The sequence below is a fragment of the Anomaloglossus baeobatrachus genome, chromosome 1, assembly GCF_048569485.1.
Source record: "Anomaloglossus baeobatrachus isolate aAnoBae1 chromosome 1, aAnoBae1.hap1, whole genome shotgun sequence".
NCBI classification, from domain to species: domain Eukaryota; kingdom Metazoa; phylum Chordata; class Amphibia; order Anura; family Aromobatidae; genus Anomaloglossus; species Anomaloglossus baeobatrachus.
Window position 1 is genome coordinate 739,577,154 of NC_134353.1, and position 18,745 is coordinate 739,595,898.

General features: G+C 50.4%; 1 protein-coding gene across 1 annotated transcript in view; it reads right to left on the reverse strand.

The window, feature by feature from the left end:
* Nucleotides 1–18,745, reverse strand: part of SFI1 (SFI1 centrin binding protein) — a 134,319-nt gene that overhangs the window by 30,288 nt on the left and 85,286 nt on the right. The window contains 2 exon segments of the mRNA XM_075323458.1: nucleotides 15,098–15,276; nucleotides 16,342–16,423. Of these exon segments, the coding sequence (XP_075179573.1) occupies nucleotides 15,098–15,276; nucleotides 16,342–16,423 (261 nt within the window).

Below are 18,745 nucleotides of genomic sequence, written 5' to 3' on the forward strand. Positions count from 1 at the left end.
TAACTACACAATACGTAAATTCTAGAATACCCGATGCGTAGAATCGGGCCACCTTCTAGTACAATAATAAACCTCAGATTTAGGAGTTTGTGAGATTATGAGAAGAAATCCCCATTCAATGGGTAGTACGACAAACAAATGAACTTACAGAATTCAAAATTAAATTAGAGATCCCAGTTAATCCAGATTGCATTTTTCACGCAAGTCTTGATGAAATATAAAAAAGCAACAAAAAGGAATAAATATCATTACTTACAGCAAAGATGGAACTGCAGCTGTACATCGCCCAGGCCAAAAACTACTACTCCAGCAGGATACAGCCAAGCCCTCACTAGGTGGAGGCATCACAAGTGCAAGAGGAGCAAATCACACACACTTCCAAAACATGGAGGGGACGATTGCTGGATGGTAAAACTGCACACTGATGTGTTGTGAATGTTAGTTATGTCTTGGCTGCTGGGAGGCTCCCTCTGGTGGCCAGGAAGGGTTTGGATAGAGACCAGGTGGGTTGTGCAGTGGGTGTTTCCTTTCCTAACTCTCTGCTTATTTAAGTCCTGGTCTGATTGCAGGCTGTTGCGGATGTCAGTTGTTCTTTGTATCTCTAGCCTGCTTAATCCTGCTTTACACCACATCTTCCCCAGATAAGTGCTTGCTCTTTATTTATTGTCTGGTTCTTTTGTTTATCTGGGTTTGTCATTTTGCTGTGTTTATTTTCAGTTTATTTGCTTGCAGGGATTTTCCCCCTTAGTGGATTGTTGAGGAACTCCCTGCAGTTCTGTGTGGAGTATAGCTCCTTTGGGTCCATGTGTTTGTGGCTTGTTGACTTTGTTATGAATCTTCTTTTCTGTTCATTGGTATGACAAGGGCACCTGGTATAGGACGGAGTTCAGATCGAGCGATCTGAGGGCCTTTTTGTACTATCAGGAAGTTGGTATTTTGCAGGGTTTTTCTCTGGCAACCATCAGTCCCTTTCCTGTCCTTTCCTATTTTAGTCAGCGGAGGCCTCACCTTTTGCTAATCCTGTCATCTACCTGTGTATTGTGTTTTTGCTATATCACCCGCAGTCTTTGAATGTGGGGGGCTTGCTATTCTTGTCTATTTTCTGAGGCAGAGAGTTATTCATCTTTCCTACCTTTAGGATAATTAGTTCTCCGGCTGGGTTCGCGGTGCACAGGATGTTAGTTCACCCCTCGGCTACTTCTAGTTGTGTTGGTTAGTAAGGGGATGGCGGCCAGATTAGTTGCCAATGCTCTTGTCACCTTTTTGCCAATGATTTGTGGTGGTCTTCCATGGTTCCGGATCATAACACTGATGCCTTGCACTGTAGAGCACTGTTCACACTAGCAGATGCCCAGTCTCAAACCCGCAGCCTATTAAGCAACGCCCATACTATTAGATCAGGTGGGCTGCCAAGCCGTACTCAAACTATGCATCATACAGGGACAGGAACTCTAATATGCAAGGCCTAACAAAAAGGGGCCTGGCTGTATCCTGTACAAAAAAATATGAGGTTTTTAGTTGGTATTATGGCCATAAAACGGAAGCCTACAACCCTCATCACGGGAACCTCATGGTTGTAGGTCCCTACACTATATAGAATATAAAAAAGCAACAAAAAAGAGAAATAAAAAAAAGTTTTTAGCCTAGGCAATATACACCTACAGTTCAGTCTTGATGAAAGATGCGGGAAATTCATTAAAGGGTGTGTCTAGGCTTTTCACAAAAGTTTGAAGTCACTTGCTTTGTGACAATTCTCTGGTGCAAGCAGCAAGATCGAGAGGTCATATGACCACATATATGAGATATGCATATTCTTGACCATGTTCTAACTAGACTTGAGCGGCCTTGCTCAATACAAGTGTGCACGTCTAGTCAGAATGTAGCTGGATGTATATCGCATACATGCAGTCACATACAGTAACTGCTCAGTTGAGCCGCTGGCACTGGAGAATCCTCACAGCAGGTAATGCAGAGATTCCCAAGACTTATGAAAAGCATGGATAACCCATTCATAATGCCTGTGCATCTTAATAAATTTGGCATATCTTTAGCTGCCATGTGAAGAGACCGGAGCACATTTCTGTTGTTATTTACACCACTTTTGTGCTATAAATTCTGATGAATTTGCTGGTCACACTTCGTAACTCCTATGTGTTATTACGGCAACTGTTGCTGTCGGAGCCATCTTGGTCGTACTAAAGCTGCTCAACCTCTGGGTGGATTTCACAGAACCTTTGCTATATACTGTAAAACTACGGTATTTTAGTATATAGCATAAGTAATCATACGTACAATCACAGATTGAAATCCCTCAAGGGGCTAAAAAAAACTCAAAAGCATTTGAAAGAAAAGAAGGGAATTTTGTTTACTTACCGTAAATTCCTTTTCTTCTAGCTCCTATTGGGAGACCCAGACAATTGGGTGTATAGCTTCTGCCTCTGGAGGCCACACAAAGTAATTACACTTTAAAAAGTGTAACCCCTCCCCTCTGCTATACACCCTCCCGTGCATCACGGGCCCCTCAGTTTTGGTGCCAAAGCAGGAAGGAGGAAACTTATAAATTGGTCTAAGGTAAACTCAATCCGAAGGATGTTCAGAGAACTGAACCATTAACCAAGAACAATTGAACATGAACAACATGTGTACACAAAAGAACAACAGCCCGAAGGGAACAGGGGCGGGTGCTGGGTCTCCCAATAGGAGCTAGAAGAAAAGGAATTTACGGTAAGTAAACAAAATTCCCTTCTTCTTTGTCGCTCCATTGGGAGACCCAGACAATTGGGATGTCCAAAAGCAATCCCTGGGTGGGTAACAGAATACCTCGATAAAAAGAGCCGGAAACCGGCCCCCTCTTACAGGTGGGCAATTGCCGCCTGAAGGACTTGCCTACCTAGGCTAGCCTCTGCTGAAGCATAGGCATGCACCTGATAGTGTTTAGTGAAGGTGTGCAGACTCGACCAGGTAGCTGCCTGACACACCTGCTGAGCCGTAGCCTGGTGCCGCAAAGCCCAGGACGCGCCTACGGCCCTGGTAGAATGGGCTTTAAGCCCTGAAGGAATCTGAAGCCCCGATGAACGGTAGGCTTCAAGAATCGGTTCCTTGATCCACCTAGCCAAGGTTGACTTGGAAGCCTGAGACCCCTTACGCTGGCCAGCGACAAGGACAAAGAGCGCATCCGAGCGGCGCAGGGGCGCCGTGCGAGAAATGTAGATTCTGAGTGCTCTCACGAGGTCTAACAAGTGCAAATCCTTTTCACATTGGTGAACTGGATGAGGGCAAAAAGAAGGCAAGGAGATATCCTGATTGAGATGAAAAGGGGATACCACCTTGGGGAGAAATTCCGGGACCGGACGCAGGACCACCTTATCCTGGTGAAAGACCAGGAAGGGGACTTTGCATGACAGCGCTGCTAGCTCAGACACTCTCCTAAGTGAAGTGACTGCCACTAGGAATGCCACTTTCTGTGAAAGGCGAGATAGAGAGATCTCCCGCATCGGCTCGAAAGGTGGCTTCTGGAGAGCCGTCAGCACCTTGTTAAGATCCCAGGGTTCTAGCGGACGCTTGTAAGGTGGGACTATGTGGCAAACTCCCTGCAGGAACGTGCGGACCTGCGAGAGTCTGGCTAGACGCTTTTGAAAAAACACTGAAAGCGCCGACACTTATCCCTTGAGAGAGGCAAGAGACAAACCCTTGTCCAATCCTGATTGAAGAAAGGAAAGAAAAGTGGGCAATGCAAACGGCCAGGGAGCAAAACCCCTATCCGAGCACCAGGCTAAGAAGATCTTCCAAGTCCTGTGGTAGATCTTGGCGGACGTTGATTTCCTGGCCTGTCTCATGGTGGCAATGACATCTTGAGATAAACCTGATGAGGCTAGGAGCCAAGACTCAATGGCCACACAGTCAGGTTGAGGGCCGCAGAATTCAGATGGAAAAATGGCCCTTGAGACAGCAAGTCTGGTCGGTCTGGGAGTGCCCACGGTTGCCCCACCGTGAGGTGCCACAGATCCGGGTACCACGACCTCCTCGGCCAGTCTGGAGCGACGAGGATGGCGCGGCGGCAGTCGGACCTGATCTTGCGTAACACTCTGGGCAGAAGTGCCAGAGGGGGAAATACATAGGGTAGTCGAAACTGCGACCAGTCCTGAACTAACGCATCTGCCGCCAGCGCCCTGTGATCCTGAGACCGTGCCATGAATGCCGGGACTTTGTTGTTGTGCCGAGACGCCATTAGATCGACGTCCGGCGTTCCCCAGCGGCAACAGATCTCTTGAAACACGTCCGGGTGAAGAGACCATTCCCCTGTGTCCATGCCCTGGCGACTGAGAAAGTCTGCTTTCCAGTTTTCTACGCCCGGGATGTGAACTGCGGAGATGGTGGAGGCTGTGGCTTCCGCCCACAGCAGAATCCGCCGAACCTCTTGGAATGCTTGACGACTGCGTGTGCCGCCTTGGTGGTTGATATATGCGACCGCCGTGGCGTTGTCTGATTGTATTCGGATCTGTCTGCCCTCCAGCCACCGCTGGAACGCCTGTAGGGCTAGATACACTGCCCTTATCTCCAGAACATTGATCTGCAGGGCGGACTCCGTTGGAGTCCAGGTACCCTGAGCCCTGTGGTGGAGGAAGACCGCTCCCCACCCTGACAGGCTCGCGTCTGTCGTGACCACAGCCCAGGATGGGGGCAGGAAGGATTTTCCCTTCGACAAAGAAGTGGGAAGAAGCCACCACTGAAGGGATGTTTTGGCTGCTCTTGACAGGGAAACTTTCCTGTCTAGTGACGTCGACCTCTTGTCCCATTTGCGGAGAATGTCCCACTGAAGTGGACGCAGATGAAACTGCGCAAAGGGAACTGCTTCCATTGCTGCCACCATCTTCCCTAGGAAGTGCATAAGGCGTCTCAAGGAGTGTGACTGACCCCGAAGAAGAGATTGGACCCCTGTCTGTAGTGAACGCTGTTTGTCCAGCGGAAGCTTCACTATCGCTGACAGAGTATATGAAACTCCATGCCGAGGTAAGTCAGGGATTGGGTCGGTGTCAATTTGACTTTGGGAAATTGATGATCCACCCGAACCTCTGGAGAGTCTCCAGGGCAATGGTCAGGCTGTGCTGGCAAGCCACCCAGGAGGGTGCCTTGACTAGGAGATCGTCTAAGTAAGGGATCACCGAGTGGCCCTGAGAGTGTAGGACCGCCACCACTGTTGCCATGATCTTGGTGAAGACCCGTGGGGCTGTCGCCAAGCGAAAGGCAGTGCCACGAACTGAAGGTGTTCGTCCCCAATGGCGAAACGCAGGAAGCGTTGATGTTCGGGTGCGATTGGCACATGGAGATAAGCATCCTTGATGTCTATTGATGCTAGGAAGTCTCCTTGTGACATTGAGGCGATGACCGAGCGGAGAGATTCCATCCGAAACCTTCTGGTGCTGACATGCTTGTTGAGCAGTTTGAGGTCTAGAACGGACGGAAAGATCCGTCCTTTTTGGCACCACGAACAAGTTGGAGTAGAAGCCGTTGACCATGTTCCTGAGGGGGAACGGGAATCACCACTCCTTCTGCCTTCAGAGCATTCACCGCCTGAAAAAGTGCAGCGGCCCGCTCTGGGGGCGGAGATGTTGTGAAGAAACGAGTTGGAGGACGAGAGCTGAACTCTATCCTGTAACTGTGAGACAGAATGTCTCTCACCCATCGGTCTTGGACATGTGGCCACCAGGCGTCGCAAAAGCGGGAGAGCCTGCCACCGACCGAGGATGCGGTTTGGGGAGGCCGAGAGTCATGAAGAGGCCGCCTTAGTGGCGGTGCCTCCGGCGGTCTTTTTAGGCCGTGACTTAGACCGCCATGCAGAAGGGTTCCTCTGGCCCTTCCCAGACCTGTTTGACGTGGAGGAATGTGACTTGGCCGAGGGCCGAAAGGACTGAAACCTCGATTGAAACTTCCGCTGTTGAGGTTTGTTTTGTTAGACTGGGGTAAGGACGAGTCCTTTCTCTTGGATTGTTTAATAATTTCGTCCAATTGCTCGCCAAACAAACGGTCGCCAGAAAATGGCAAACCGGTTAAGAATTTCTTGGAGGCAGAGTCTGCCTTCCATTCACGTAGCCACATGGCTCTGCGGACTGCCACCGAATTGGCGGATGCTACCGCTGAACGGCTCACCGAGTCCAGGACGGCGTTCATGGCGTAGGACGAAAAAGCCGACGCCTGAGAAGTCAGAGACACAACCTGCGGAGTAGCGGTGCGTGTGACCGCAGTAATCTCAGATAGACAAGCTGAGATAGCTTGGAGCGCCCACACTGCCGCGAATGCCGGAGCAAAAGATGCTCCTATGGCGTCATAGATGGATTTCATCATGAGCTCTATCTGCCTGTCAGTGGCATCCTTGAGGGATGAGCCATCTGCCACTGAAACCACAGATCTGGCCGCCAGCCTAGAGACTGGAGGATCCACTTTTGGACACTGAGCCCAACCCTTCACTACTTCCGGGGGGAAGGGATAACGTGTGTCATTAAGGCGCTTAGTAAAGCGCTTGTCCGGGTATGCTCTGTGTTTCTGGACAGCATCCCTGAAATTAGAGTGATCGACAAAGGCACTCCGTGTGCGTTTGGGAAACCGAAACTGGTGTTTCTCCTGCTGTGAAGCCGCCTCCTCTACAGTTGGAGTTGGCGGAGAAATTTCTAGCACCTGGTTGATGGACGCTATCAGGTCATTTACTATGGCGTCCCCTTCAGGTGTATCTAGATTGAGAGCACCGTCAGGGTCTGAGCCCTGAGCTGCGCCTTCCTCTTCATCCTCTAGAGAGTCCTCATGCTGAGACCCTGAGCAGCGTGATGAAGTGGAGGAAGGTCCCCAGCGAGCCCGCTTCACCGGTCTGGGACTGCGGTCCGAGTCGGAGTCCTCACCGTGGGACCTATGTGTCACCTCAGGAGCAGATTGCTGCGCCAACTGATGGGGACCTGGGGACGAAGAACGCACAGTGCCCTGCATCTGTGTTGCTGGTCTGGACTGCAAGGCTTCTAGTATCTTAGCAGACCATTTGTCCATAGACTGAGCCATGGACTGTGAAAGCGACTCAGACAGTTTGTCAGCCAAAACTGCAAACTCTGTCCCTGTCACCTGGACAGTGGGAACCGGTGTCTCTACCTGAGCCGGGGGTCCCACCAGTGCCTGAGGCTCCGGCTGAGTGAGTGTCACAGGGGCCGAGCATTGCACACAATGAGGGTAGGTGGAACCTGCAGGTAGCATTGCCGTACATGAGGTACAGGTTGCAAAATAAGCCTGTGCCTTGGTACCCTTGCTCTTTGCGGACGACATGTTGTTGTCCTCCAAGAGATAAGTAAGGGAGCACCGTGATCACTGAGGGATATGTAAATAGCCTCAAATTAACAGCACAGCCGAACCTGTATACACAAACGATATATATATATATATATATATATATATATATATATATATATATATACAGTTCGGCACTCTGGGGGGTCCAGCACCGGCTGGCTTACCAACCGCTCTGTGTGGCCACCAGATTCCCTGCCCTGGGTCTCCCTCAGCTGCAGCCAGAAGTTCTCCACCGCAGAATGTGCTGAAAAAATGGCTGACGGCGTTCTCAGAGGAGGAGGGAGGCGTGGGCGTAGTCACAAAAGTGCGGGAATCTGGTGCCCCAGCGTGAGTAGTGAGGGGGGCGGAGGACAGTTCAGTGTACTCCAGCCCTCACTGTCGGCGTCATACCGACCGTCCCGCCCTTTTCCCTGACTGGCAGGCCTGGGGGCGGGAGAATACTGTACTAGGCCGCAAAAGCCGGGGACTAAAGTTAAAACCGCGGCCGGCCGGCAGTGCATGGTCGGCGCGGTAGTCCCGGATCCATTCCCACGCCGCAGTCGCTGCAGCGTCTGGGCCCAAGGTGCTTTATGCGCCGTCCCAACGGGGACACAGAGTACCTGTGGGTGCAGGGCCATGTCCCTGACGATACTCCGTCTCCTGTCCGGCAGATTCCCCCAGGGGCTGCGGAGGGAGACCGGTCCCAGTGTCTGGATGACCGGATAGGATCCCACTTCCCCAGAGCCCCTAAGGGATGGGGAAGGAAAGCGGCATGTGGCTCCTGCCTGTGTACCCGCAATGGGTACCTCAACCTTAACAACACCGCCGACCTGAGTGGGGTGAGAAGGGAGCATGCCGGGGGCCCCATAGGGGCCCTCTTTTCTTCCATCCGATAAAGTCAGCAGCTGCTGCTGACTAAAAACGTGGAGCTTGCGTGAATGTGTGCCTCCTTCAACACAAAGCAAAAAACTGAGGGGCCCGTGATGCACGGGAGGGTGTATAGCAGAGGGGAGGGGTTACACTTTTAAAAGTGTAATTACTTTGTGTGGCCTCCAGAGGCAGAAGATATACACTCAATTGTCTGGATCTCCCAATGGAGCGACAAAGAAAAAAAACAAAACCCAGAACTTTAAAAATAGAGGAAAAATCCATCTATCTAAAAAAAAATTGAGTCCCCTCCCTTATCTCCAATAAAAAATAAATAAATGTTTGTATTGCTGTGTCCTGTCTATAAAAATATAAAAGGAATTAATCCAATCGGTAAACGCTGTAAAACCAAACAAGAAAATCGAAATGCCATAATTGCAATTTTTTTTTTCTGTTGCCACAGCAAAAAGTTAAAATGCAATATCAAGCTATCAAATAATCATACCTACCCTATTTTTTTTTGTTTTACAGTAAAAATTATGTTTGGACAGAAAAATAAAGTTAAGGCTCTTGTAAAAAGGGGAGGGGAAAAACAAGTGCAAAAATGGAAAAAAGAGAATTTTGTTTACTTACCGTAAATTCTTTTTCTTATAGTTCCGACATGGGAGACCCAGACCATGGGTGTATAGCTTCTGCCTCCGGAGGACACACAAAGTACTACACTAAAAAGTGTAGCTCCTCCCTCCGAGCATATACACCCCCTGGATGACCATATCCAGCCAGTTTAGTGCAAAAGCTGAAGGAGGACATCCACCCACAAGTAGAGATAGAGTAAAACCCGGAACAACCGGAACCTCTGTCTACAACAACAGCCGGTGAAAAACACACGGAACAAGAACTGCCAACAGGCAACAGGGAGGGTGCTGGGTCTCCCATGTCGGAACTATAAGAAAAAGAATTTACGGTAAGTAAACAAAATTCTCTTTTTCTTCATCGTTCCTTATGGGAGACCCAGACCATGGGACGTCTCAAAGCAGTCCATGGGTGGGTAATAAACAGAAACTGCGAAGTAGGCAAAACCTAACTTCACAAATGGGCGACAGCCGCCTAAAGGATGCGTCTGCCCAAGCTCGCATCTGCCGAAGCATGAGCATTCACTTGATAGTGCTTCGAAAAGGTGTGCAGACTGGACCAAGTGGCAGCCTCACAGACTTGCTGAGCCGTAGCCTGGTGCCTGAAAGCCCAAGAGGCACCGACAGCTCTGGTCGAGTGCGCCTTAATCCCCGGCGGGGGAGGAACCTGAGTACATTGGTAGGCATCGGAGATGGCCGACCTAATCCAGCGAGCTAGGGTCGGTTTAGAAGCCGAGAGACCCTTGCGCTGACCTGTGGTCAGTACAAAAAGAGAGGTGCACCGCCTGAGAGCAGCGGTGCGTGACACATAGATCCGGAGCGCCCGCACCAAATCTAAAGTATGCAACGCTTTCTCAAAGCGATGCACAGGGGCCGGACAAAGGGAAGGCAATGAAATGTCCTGGTTAAGGTGGAAAGGAGACACCACCTTAGGGAGAAAGTCCGGAGTCTGACGGAGAACTACCTTGTCTTAGTGAAAAACCAAAAAGGGTGACTCCGAAGAGAGCGCAGCCAAATCAGAAACTCTCCTGAGAGAAGTTATGGCCACCAGAAAGACCACTTTCTGTGAGAGTCGAAACAAAGGAACCTCCCTAAGAGGCTCAAAGGGGGGTTTCTGTAAGGCCGTGAGGACCAGATTAAGGTCCCAGGGATCCAAAGGCCGCCGGTATGGCGGAATGATGTGAGATGCGCCCTGCATGAAGGTGCACACCTGGGCCAGTCGGGCGATACGCCGCTGGAACAACACTGACAGAGCCGAGACCTGACCCTTGAGGGAATTGAGGGATAGTCCTAGCTGCAGACTGGACTGTAGAAAAGACAGAATGGTCGGCAAGGAAAAAGGCCAAGGAGCATGGCCGGAAGAGCGACACCAGGACAGGAAAATTCTCCAAGTCCTGTGGTAAATCTTGGCCGAGGAAGACTTCCGAGCCTGAGTCATAGTGGAGATGACTTCAGAAGGAATGCCGGAAGCCGTTAGGATCCAGGACTCAAGAGCCACGCCGTCAATCTGAGAGCCGCAGAATTCTGGCGGAAAAACGGACCTTGTGAGAGAAGGTCTGGGCGGTCTGGTAGATGCCATGGCACGTCTACGGACAGACGAAGCAGGTCTGGGTACCAAGCTCGCCTGGGCCAGTCTGGAGCAATGATTATGACCCGACGGCCCTCCATCCTGATCTTGCGCAGGACTCTGGGCAAGAGAGCTAGAGGGGGAAACACGTAGGCCAGAGGGAACTGGGACCAATCCTGAACCAGCGCGTCCGCTGCCAAGGCTTGAGGATCGTGGGAGCGAGCCACGTAAACCGGGACCTTGTTGTTGTGCCGGGATGCCATTAGGTCCACTTCCGGAGTGCCCCACTTGCGGCAGATTGACCGGAACACTGCTGGATGCAGGGCCCACTCGCCGCTGTCCACGGTTTGACGGCTGAGATAATCTGCCTCCCAGTTTTCTACGCCTGGGATGTGGACTGCGGATATGGTGGACTTGGAGTCCTCCGTCCACTGAAGGATACGTTGAACCTCCAACATTGCCAGGCGGCTGCGAGCCCCGCCCTGGTGATTGATGTAGGCAACTGCTGTCGCGTTGTCTGACTGAACTCGAATGTGCTTGCCCGCCAACAGGTGGTGAAAGGCTACGAGGGCTAGGAGCACAGCTCTGATTTCCAGCACGTTGATCGAGAGGGCTGATTCGGACGGAGTCCAAGTGCCCTGTGTCCGGTGGTGGAGAAACACTGCTCCCCAGCCGGATAGACTGCCATCCGTGGTGAGAATCCCCCAGGACGGGATCAGAAAAGAGCGTCCCTGGGACAGAGAGAGGGGCCGAAGCCACCACTGAAGGGAGCTCCTGGTCTGTGGCGACAGATTTACCAGCCTGTGCAAGGAAGAGGTCCGCTTGTCCCAACAGCGGAGAATGTCCAGCTGCAGAGGACGCAGATGGAACTGGGCAAAGGGAACCGCTTCCATTGACGCCACCATCTGACCCAGCACCTGCATGAGGTGCCTGATGGAATGACGGCGGGGCCTCAACAGAGAGCGCACCACCAGATGAAGGGACTGCTGTTTGACTAAGGGCAACTTCACAAGTGCTGGCAGGGTCTCGAATTGCATCCCTAGGTACGCAAGTCTCTGTGTTGGGGTCAGAGTGGACTTGGGCAGATTGACAAGCCACCCGAATTGAACAAGCGTGGCGAGAGTGAGCGAGACACTCCGCTGACAGTCTGCACTGGACGAAGCCTTGACTAGAAGGTCGTCCAGGTAAGGAATCACTGCTAACCCCTGGAGGTGCAGAACCGCAACAACTGCTGCCATGACCTTGGTGAATACTCGAGGGGCCGTGGCTAACCCAAAGGGGAGAGCTACGAATTGGAAATGTTCCTCTCCGATTGCAAAACGTAGCCAACGCTGGTGTGAAACTGCAATTGGCACATGCAAATAGGCATCTCTGATGTCGATGGATGCTAGAAAATCTCCTTGGGTCATTGAGGCAATGACTGATCGCAGAGATTCCATGCGAAAGTGCCGCACCTGGACATGCTTGTTGAGAAGCTTGAGATCCAGGATGGGCCGGAAGGAACCGTCCTTCTTGGGGACTAGGAAGAGGTTTGAGTAGAACCCTCTGAACCGTTCCCGGGCGGGAACCGGTACGATTACTCCGTTGGCCTGCAAGGATGCCACGGCCTGAGAGAAGGCGGCGGCCTTGGAGCAGGGGGGAGTGGACAGAAAAAATCTGTTTGGCGGGCTGGAGAAAAATTCTATCCTGTAGCCGTGGGAGGTGATATCCCGCACCCACTGATCGGAGACGTGTTGAAACCACACGTCGCCAAGGTGGGAGAGCCTGCCACCGACTAAGGACGTTGCTGGCGCGGCCAAATAGTCAAGAGGAGGCTGCCTTAGTGGCAGCGGCTCCTCCGTTCTTCTGAGGACGCGGCTTCGTGCGCCAGCTGGATTTTCGATCCTTGGCTGAGTTAGTGGACGAGGCTGAGGGCTTAGAGGATGACCAGTTAGAGGAACGAAAGGAACGAAACCTCGACTGGTTCCTGCCCTGGACAGGTTTCCTGGTTTTAGTTTGTGGCAAGGAAGTACTCTTCCCGCCAGTAGCTTCCTTAATAATTTCATCCAGTTGTTCACCGAACAGCCGGGACCCAGCAAAAGGGAGCCCAGCAAGGTACTTCTTGGAAGAAGCGTCTGCTTTCCACTCTCGAAGCCACAAGATCCTGCGGATCGCGAGGGAAGTAGCGGAAGCCACCGCCGTGCGGTGAGAAGCCTCCAGAACGGCAGACATGGCATAAGATGAAAAGGCCGAAGCCTGGGAAGTTAAGGCAACCATTTCGGGCAAAGAGTCTCTGGTGAGGGAATGCATCTCCGCCAGAGAAGCAGAGACGGCCTTAAGAGCCCACACTGCTGCAAAAGACGGGGGGAACGAGGCCCCTGCCGCTTCATATACAGATTTGGCCAGTAGGTCAACCTGGCGGTCAGTGGAATCCTTAAGTGAGGTGCCATCCGCCACAGATACAACTGTCCGGGCTGAGATTCTAGACACCGGAGGATCTACCTTAGGTGAATGAGCCCACTCCTTGACCACCTCAGGTGGAAAGGGAAAACGGTCATCAGAACTACGCTTTGGAAAGCGTTTGTCAGGACAGGCCCTGGGTTTGGTCACAGTGGCCTGAAAACTGGAGTGGTTAAAAAACATACTCCTTGCCCTTTTAGGTGAGGTAAACTGGTGTTTTTCTACCAGAGAGGCTTGTTCCTCTGACACTGGTGGATAGAGGTTCAGTACGGAATTAATGGACGCAATCAAATCACTAACATCCGCATCACCTTCGGTTAGATCAATGGGGTACATAGAGGTAGCGTCCGAGCCCACAGTAAAGGCATCCTCCTCGCCCTGCGATTCAGCTCGTGAATCAGAGCCGTGGGACGAGGAATGAGAAGAGTCCCTGCGTCTCCGTTTAGGAGGACAGGGTCTGGGAACAGATGGAGAATCCTCTGTGAGCTCTGCAGAGCGAGTCGGAGCAGCAGAGGCGCCCTGAGAAGGGGGCTGATGCATGGTCAGCAGAGTCCGGGACAGCTGTCCCATGGAGTCGGCAAAGGACTGGGAGATAGCATTAGAAAACGATGCTACCCAAGCCGGGGGTTCAGCCACCGGGGCTGGAGCAGCCGGAGGGACCCCTGGGGAGACTCCAGGCTGAGGCACCACCATGTTAGAGCAGGCATCACAATGAGGATATGTGCTCGGTTCAGGCATTATGAGCTTACAAGCAGTGCATATAGCGTATAGGTTTGCAGCCTTGCTCCTAGTGAGAGACATGCTGCTGAGGTGGAGGCTCTGCAGTAAAGAACACACTCCTTCAGAATGACCCCCAGAGAGTGTATAAGAAAGTCCACAACCAGAGGTTGTGGCTTACCAGACCGTTTTGTGTGCCCTCCGGATTCCACAGCTTGGACCCCCAGCAGGTTGCAGAGCTGCAGCAGCCAGCGCCGATCAGTGTGAGAACGCTGATAAAATGGCGCTGGAGTGAGGAGGGGGGGCGGGGTTCAGTCCAAGAGCAGGAACCGGAGGGCCAAGGAGAAATACAGGGGAGGGAAACATCTCCTCAGAGAGGAGTGTCCTCCCCTGTGCTGAACGGCCGGTGGGCGGCGCCGCACTGTTGCCCTGCATGACTGACATGCAGGGGCAGTGAAAACGAAAGTAGGCCGCAGCCGAAGCCGGGGCCTACATTTTCACATGCGGCCGACAAGCAGGCACCCTCGGCGCGGTTCTCAGGAAAAACCCAGAGAACCGGCCGGAAACCACAGCAAGTTAAAAAAAACACACTCTTCCCACAATAAACGTACAAGGGACCCTTCAATAACGTCTCAATACTTAGCTTATGAGACGCAGGGCCACGTCCCTGAGGGATGAGCACTCCGTCCAGCAGGGTCCTGAAAGGGCTGCGGATGGAGACCGGTCTCCTGCAAAGCAGTGAGAACCGTGATGGCTCCCACTTCAAGCCAGAGCCCGAGGGATGGTGAAGGAGCACGGCATGTAAGGCTCCAGCCTTGTAAAATCAACCTTAACAGCACCGCCGACACAGTGGGGTGAGAAGGGACATGCCGGGAGTCCAGCTTGGACCCGCTTTTCTTCCAATTCTTTAAAATCAAAAATGAAAAATCAAAAATCAGATGAGAATGCATGTGTGTGTGACCTCCTGAAACACAAAGCATTAAACTGGCTGGATATGGTCATCCAGGGGGTGTATATGCTCGGAGGGAGGAGCTACACTTTTTAGTGTAGTACTTTGTGTGTCCTCCGGAGGCAGAAGCTATACACCCATGGTCTGGGACTCCCATAAGGAACGATGAAGAAATAGTCATATCAGGAAAGGATTACAGAGGTTTTCCAGGTTTAGAAACATGGACCCCAAACGATTCTATTAATGTAAAATAAAAGTCGATAGTACTGACCCTCTCCTACGTCCACATTGCGGCTGCAGCAGCGAAGAGCAAACATTGAAGGGGGGTGAGAGAACGGTTTTTGTCATTTTATATTACTGAAATCGTTTGGAGTTCACTTTTCTAAACCTGGAAAACCCCTTTAAGACCACATACGGTAGAACAGATCAATTTTGTCCATAAACCAACACTTACTTCTTCCCTTTATGTAACCAAGAGGGCAATGTATTAGATTAAAAGAATAAACAGACAAAAAAGCCAAGCCAGACGAGTATATCTTATTCCTGTCTATTAATCCTGCATCGTTTGGTTTTGAGCCTGAATAAATTATTACACTTAGTAGTAATTGCTTGTTTTCTTACTCTGTTTTTACATTCTCAATGCTTTTCCTCCATGTGTGAAATGCAACGAAGAGCAGAGTCCTGCAGTAGTGGTCAGAGGCCAAGGTAATCCCCTCACGCTCTGCATATAGTGCTACTAGACAACTTTTCCATTTCCACCAATATTGCTCCACCAACCTGGCATTGCAGTGCAGAATAGCCTAGAATCATAGACAAGACATTTACGGTAATTTATAATACAAGTTTGTTCTTGAATATTCACCTCCGCACACAATGTCAACCTAAACCAGGACTTTAGTCAGGTGTTACTTTGATGGGGAACCTGGTGTCCATAAAGTCCTCTTTCAGTATCACAGTTTGAAAGTCCACACAGGCCAGTATATTATGAGATAATATATTCATGGAAAATTAAAGGGGATGTCCACTATGTTAATAACATTGATGACCTATCCTTGGGATAAGTCATCAACATCTGACCGGCCAGTGTCCAACATACTGCACCCCAGCTTATCAGTTGTTCTTAATGTCAGCGGTGGCAACAGGCAGTCGAAAATGCTCAGTTCCAGAGCTGCCTTGTCTTCTGATAGTGGCCGTGGTCGGGTACTGCACATCAAACTTCCATTCAAATCAATAGAAGGCAGATGTGCAGGACCCAGCCACGGTGGCTATCAGAGGACGGGTTAGCTCCAGCACTGAGCATTTCCAGCTGCATCCGGCACGGATGGCTGCAGAGTGGTGGGGGTGCCAGGTGTCAGACCCCAGCAGATCAAATATTGATGAGCTATCCGAAGGATAGGCCATCAATGTTAAAGTAGTGGATATCCTCTTTGAGGTTGATCCTTCTAACTTGTCATACTTTGGGTATTTTTTTTACGATTTCCTTATTTTTCTCAATTACTTAAAAAAAAAAAAAAACATACATTAGAAAGCTTTCAGCCGAATGATAGCCAATAACCCTCTCTCCTGACGACTCCATACACAGGTACGTTCAGCTCGGCTAAGCAAATCTGTCTTCTCTATGAGAGCCACTGCTAGGTTACTGTGAGCATCTTATATAAGGGGAGAAGAAAACTATCACACTGAATCAGCAGCAGGCAAAAAATCTTCTCTCCCCTTACATGGTCAGTTGGGGAAGAGTCCGAAGACCCCCATACACATTGAACTGGTCAATAATGCAGATACCAGACGGCTCAGCCAACTCTAGACAATGTATATGGCGTCCTTGACTATTACATTTGTTTAGTGGACATATTAGCTGTACCCACCATCCTCTCAGCTAAGCGAATCTCTTGCTGATGTTCCAGTTTCTTGCTCCAGGTTAGGAGAACTCTTCTCTGCACAGAAAAGCTAATGAACCGGAAAAATCAATAAGATTATTGGACAAAAAAAAGGTGTTTCCCATCTTAACCATTTATGACATATCCATAGGACAGATGAGGATTGACATATCAGGATAAAAGGGGTCCTGTGACCCTGGTTCATCAAGGTATTTATAAAAATGTTCAATATTTAAATGTATATTTATTTTATAACAATTTAAAGAGAACCCCTTTAAAAAGGAAATCTGTCAGCAGGTTTTTGCTATGTAATCTGAAGACAGCAGGAGATAAGGTCTGAAACACAGATTTTTAGCGATGTGTAATTTATTAAGCTGGGTGCTGTTTACTTACAGTGAAGGCTTTAATCACTGCAACAATGTTATTGCTGTGACTAACTGCCTTGTGCCAAGTCGTCCGACCACAACCCCTCTTCTGATAAGCAGCTTACTGTCAATAGACAATGTACACATAAAGATGTGGTGTGGGCAGATTTGGCTTACTGAGCTCTGCTTCATGTTACAACTAAGAACTCTTATGCTATCACAACTGCTGCACCCAGTAAGGTAAGTGATATATCCTTGGCATCAGGGTTCATTTTCCTGAATTATGCTGCTCACAACCTGGTGTTTATGAGGAGTATGTGCCTTTTCCCCTGAAGAATCCTTTGGCAAAATGAAACGCATTGGGAGGCATGTGGGGCATAAGAAGAGACTGTGAATAGGATTAGATATGGGCAATCCTTGTAAGGGTGTGAATCTCTGGGCTATAGGGCAAGGTAAAGCTGAGTACAGACCTATATGCCTACCCATGACCCCGCCACACAAGAAATGCTATGATGGACAGTAGGAACCCCTGTATGGGTGAGATCTTTCCTATTTTGTTCATGATTAGATTTACATGAGGGATATAAATTTTGGCTTAGTGAATTGGACCACCGTCTATCTAAAAGCAATTGTTTCTTGTATACTCTCGCAATGGCTCAGACAAAAAAAGGGAATTTTGTTTACTTACCGTAAATTCCTTTTCTTCTAGCTCCTATTGGGAGACCCAGACAATTGGGTGTATAGCTTCTGCCTCTGGAGGCCACACAAAGTATTACACTTTTAAAAAAGTGTAACCCCTCCCCTCTGCCTATACACCCTCCCGTGGATCACGGGCTCCTCAGTTTTGGTGCAAAAGCAGGAAGGAGAAAACTTATAAATTAGTCTAGGGTAAATTCAATCCGAAGGATGTTCGGAGAACTGAAGACCATGAACCAAAGGAACAAATCAACATCAACAACATGTGTACACAAAAGAACAACCAGCCCGAAGGGTACAGGGGTGGGTGCTGGGTCTCCCAATAGGAGCTAGAAGAAAAGGAATTTACTGTAAGTAAACAAAATTCCCTTTTTCTTTGTCGCTCCATTGGGAGACCCAGACAATTGGGACGTCCAAGAGCAGTCCCTGGGTGGGTAAAAACAATACCTCAATAGAAAGAGCCGAAAACGGCCCCCTCTTACAGATGGGCAACCGCCGCCTGGAGGACTCGCCTACCTAGACTGGCGTCTGCCGAAGCATAGGTATGCACTTGATAGTGCTTCGTGAAAGTGTGCAGACTAGACCACGTAGCTGCCTGACACACCTGCTGAGCCGTCGCCCGGTGCCGCAATGCCCAGGACGCACCTACGGCTCTGGTAGAATGGGCTTTCAACCCTGAAGGGAGCGGAAGCCCAGAAGTACGGTAGGCCTCGAGAATCGGTTCCTTGATCCACCGAGCCAAGGTTGACTTGGAGACCTGAGAGCCCTTGCGCTGGCCAGCGACAAGGACAAAGAGCGCGTCTGGACAGCGCAGGGGCGCCGTGCGAGACACGTAGAGCCGGAGTGCTCTCACTAGATTCAAAGAGTGCAAATCCTTTTCACACGTGGCACGTGGCCCTTGAGAGAGCCGAGGGACAAACCCTTGTCCATTCCAGATTGTAGGAATGAAAGGAATGTGGGTAAGGCAAACAGCCATGGAGGAAAACCGTTATCAGAGCACCAGGATAAGAAGATTTGCCAAGACCTGTAATAGATCTTGGCGGACGTAGGCTTCCTGGCTTGTCTCATGGTGGCAATGACATCCTGAGATAACCCTGAAGACGCTAGGAGCCAGGACTCAATGGCCACACAGTCAGGTTGACGGCCACAGAATTCAGATAGAAAAACGGGCCTTGTGACAGCAAGTCTGGGCGGTCTGGAAGTGCCCACGGTTGACCCACCGCGAGATGCCACAGATCCGAATAACACGACCGCCTCGGCCAGTCTGGAGCGACGAGAATGGCGCGACGGCATTCGGACCGGATCTTGCGTAGTACCCTGGGCAGCATCGC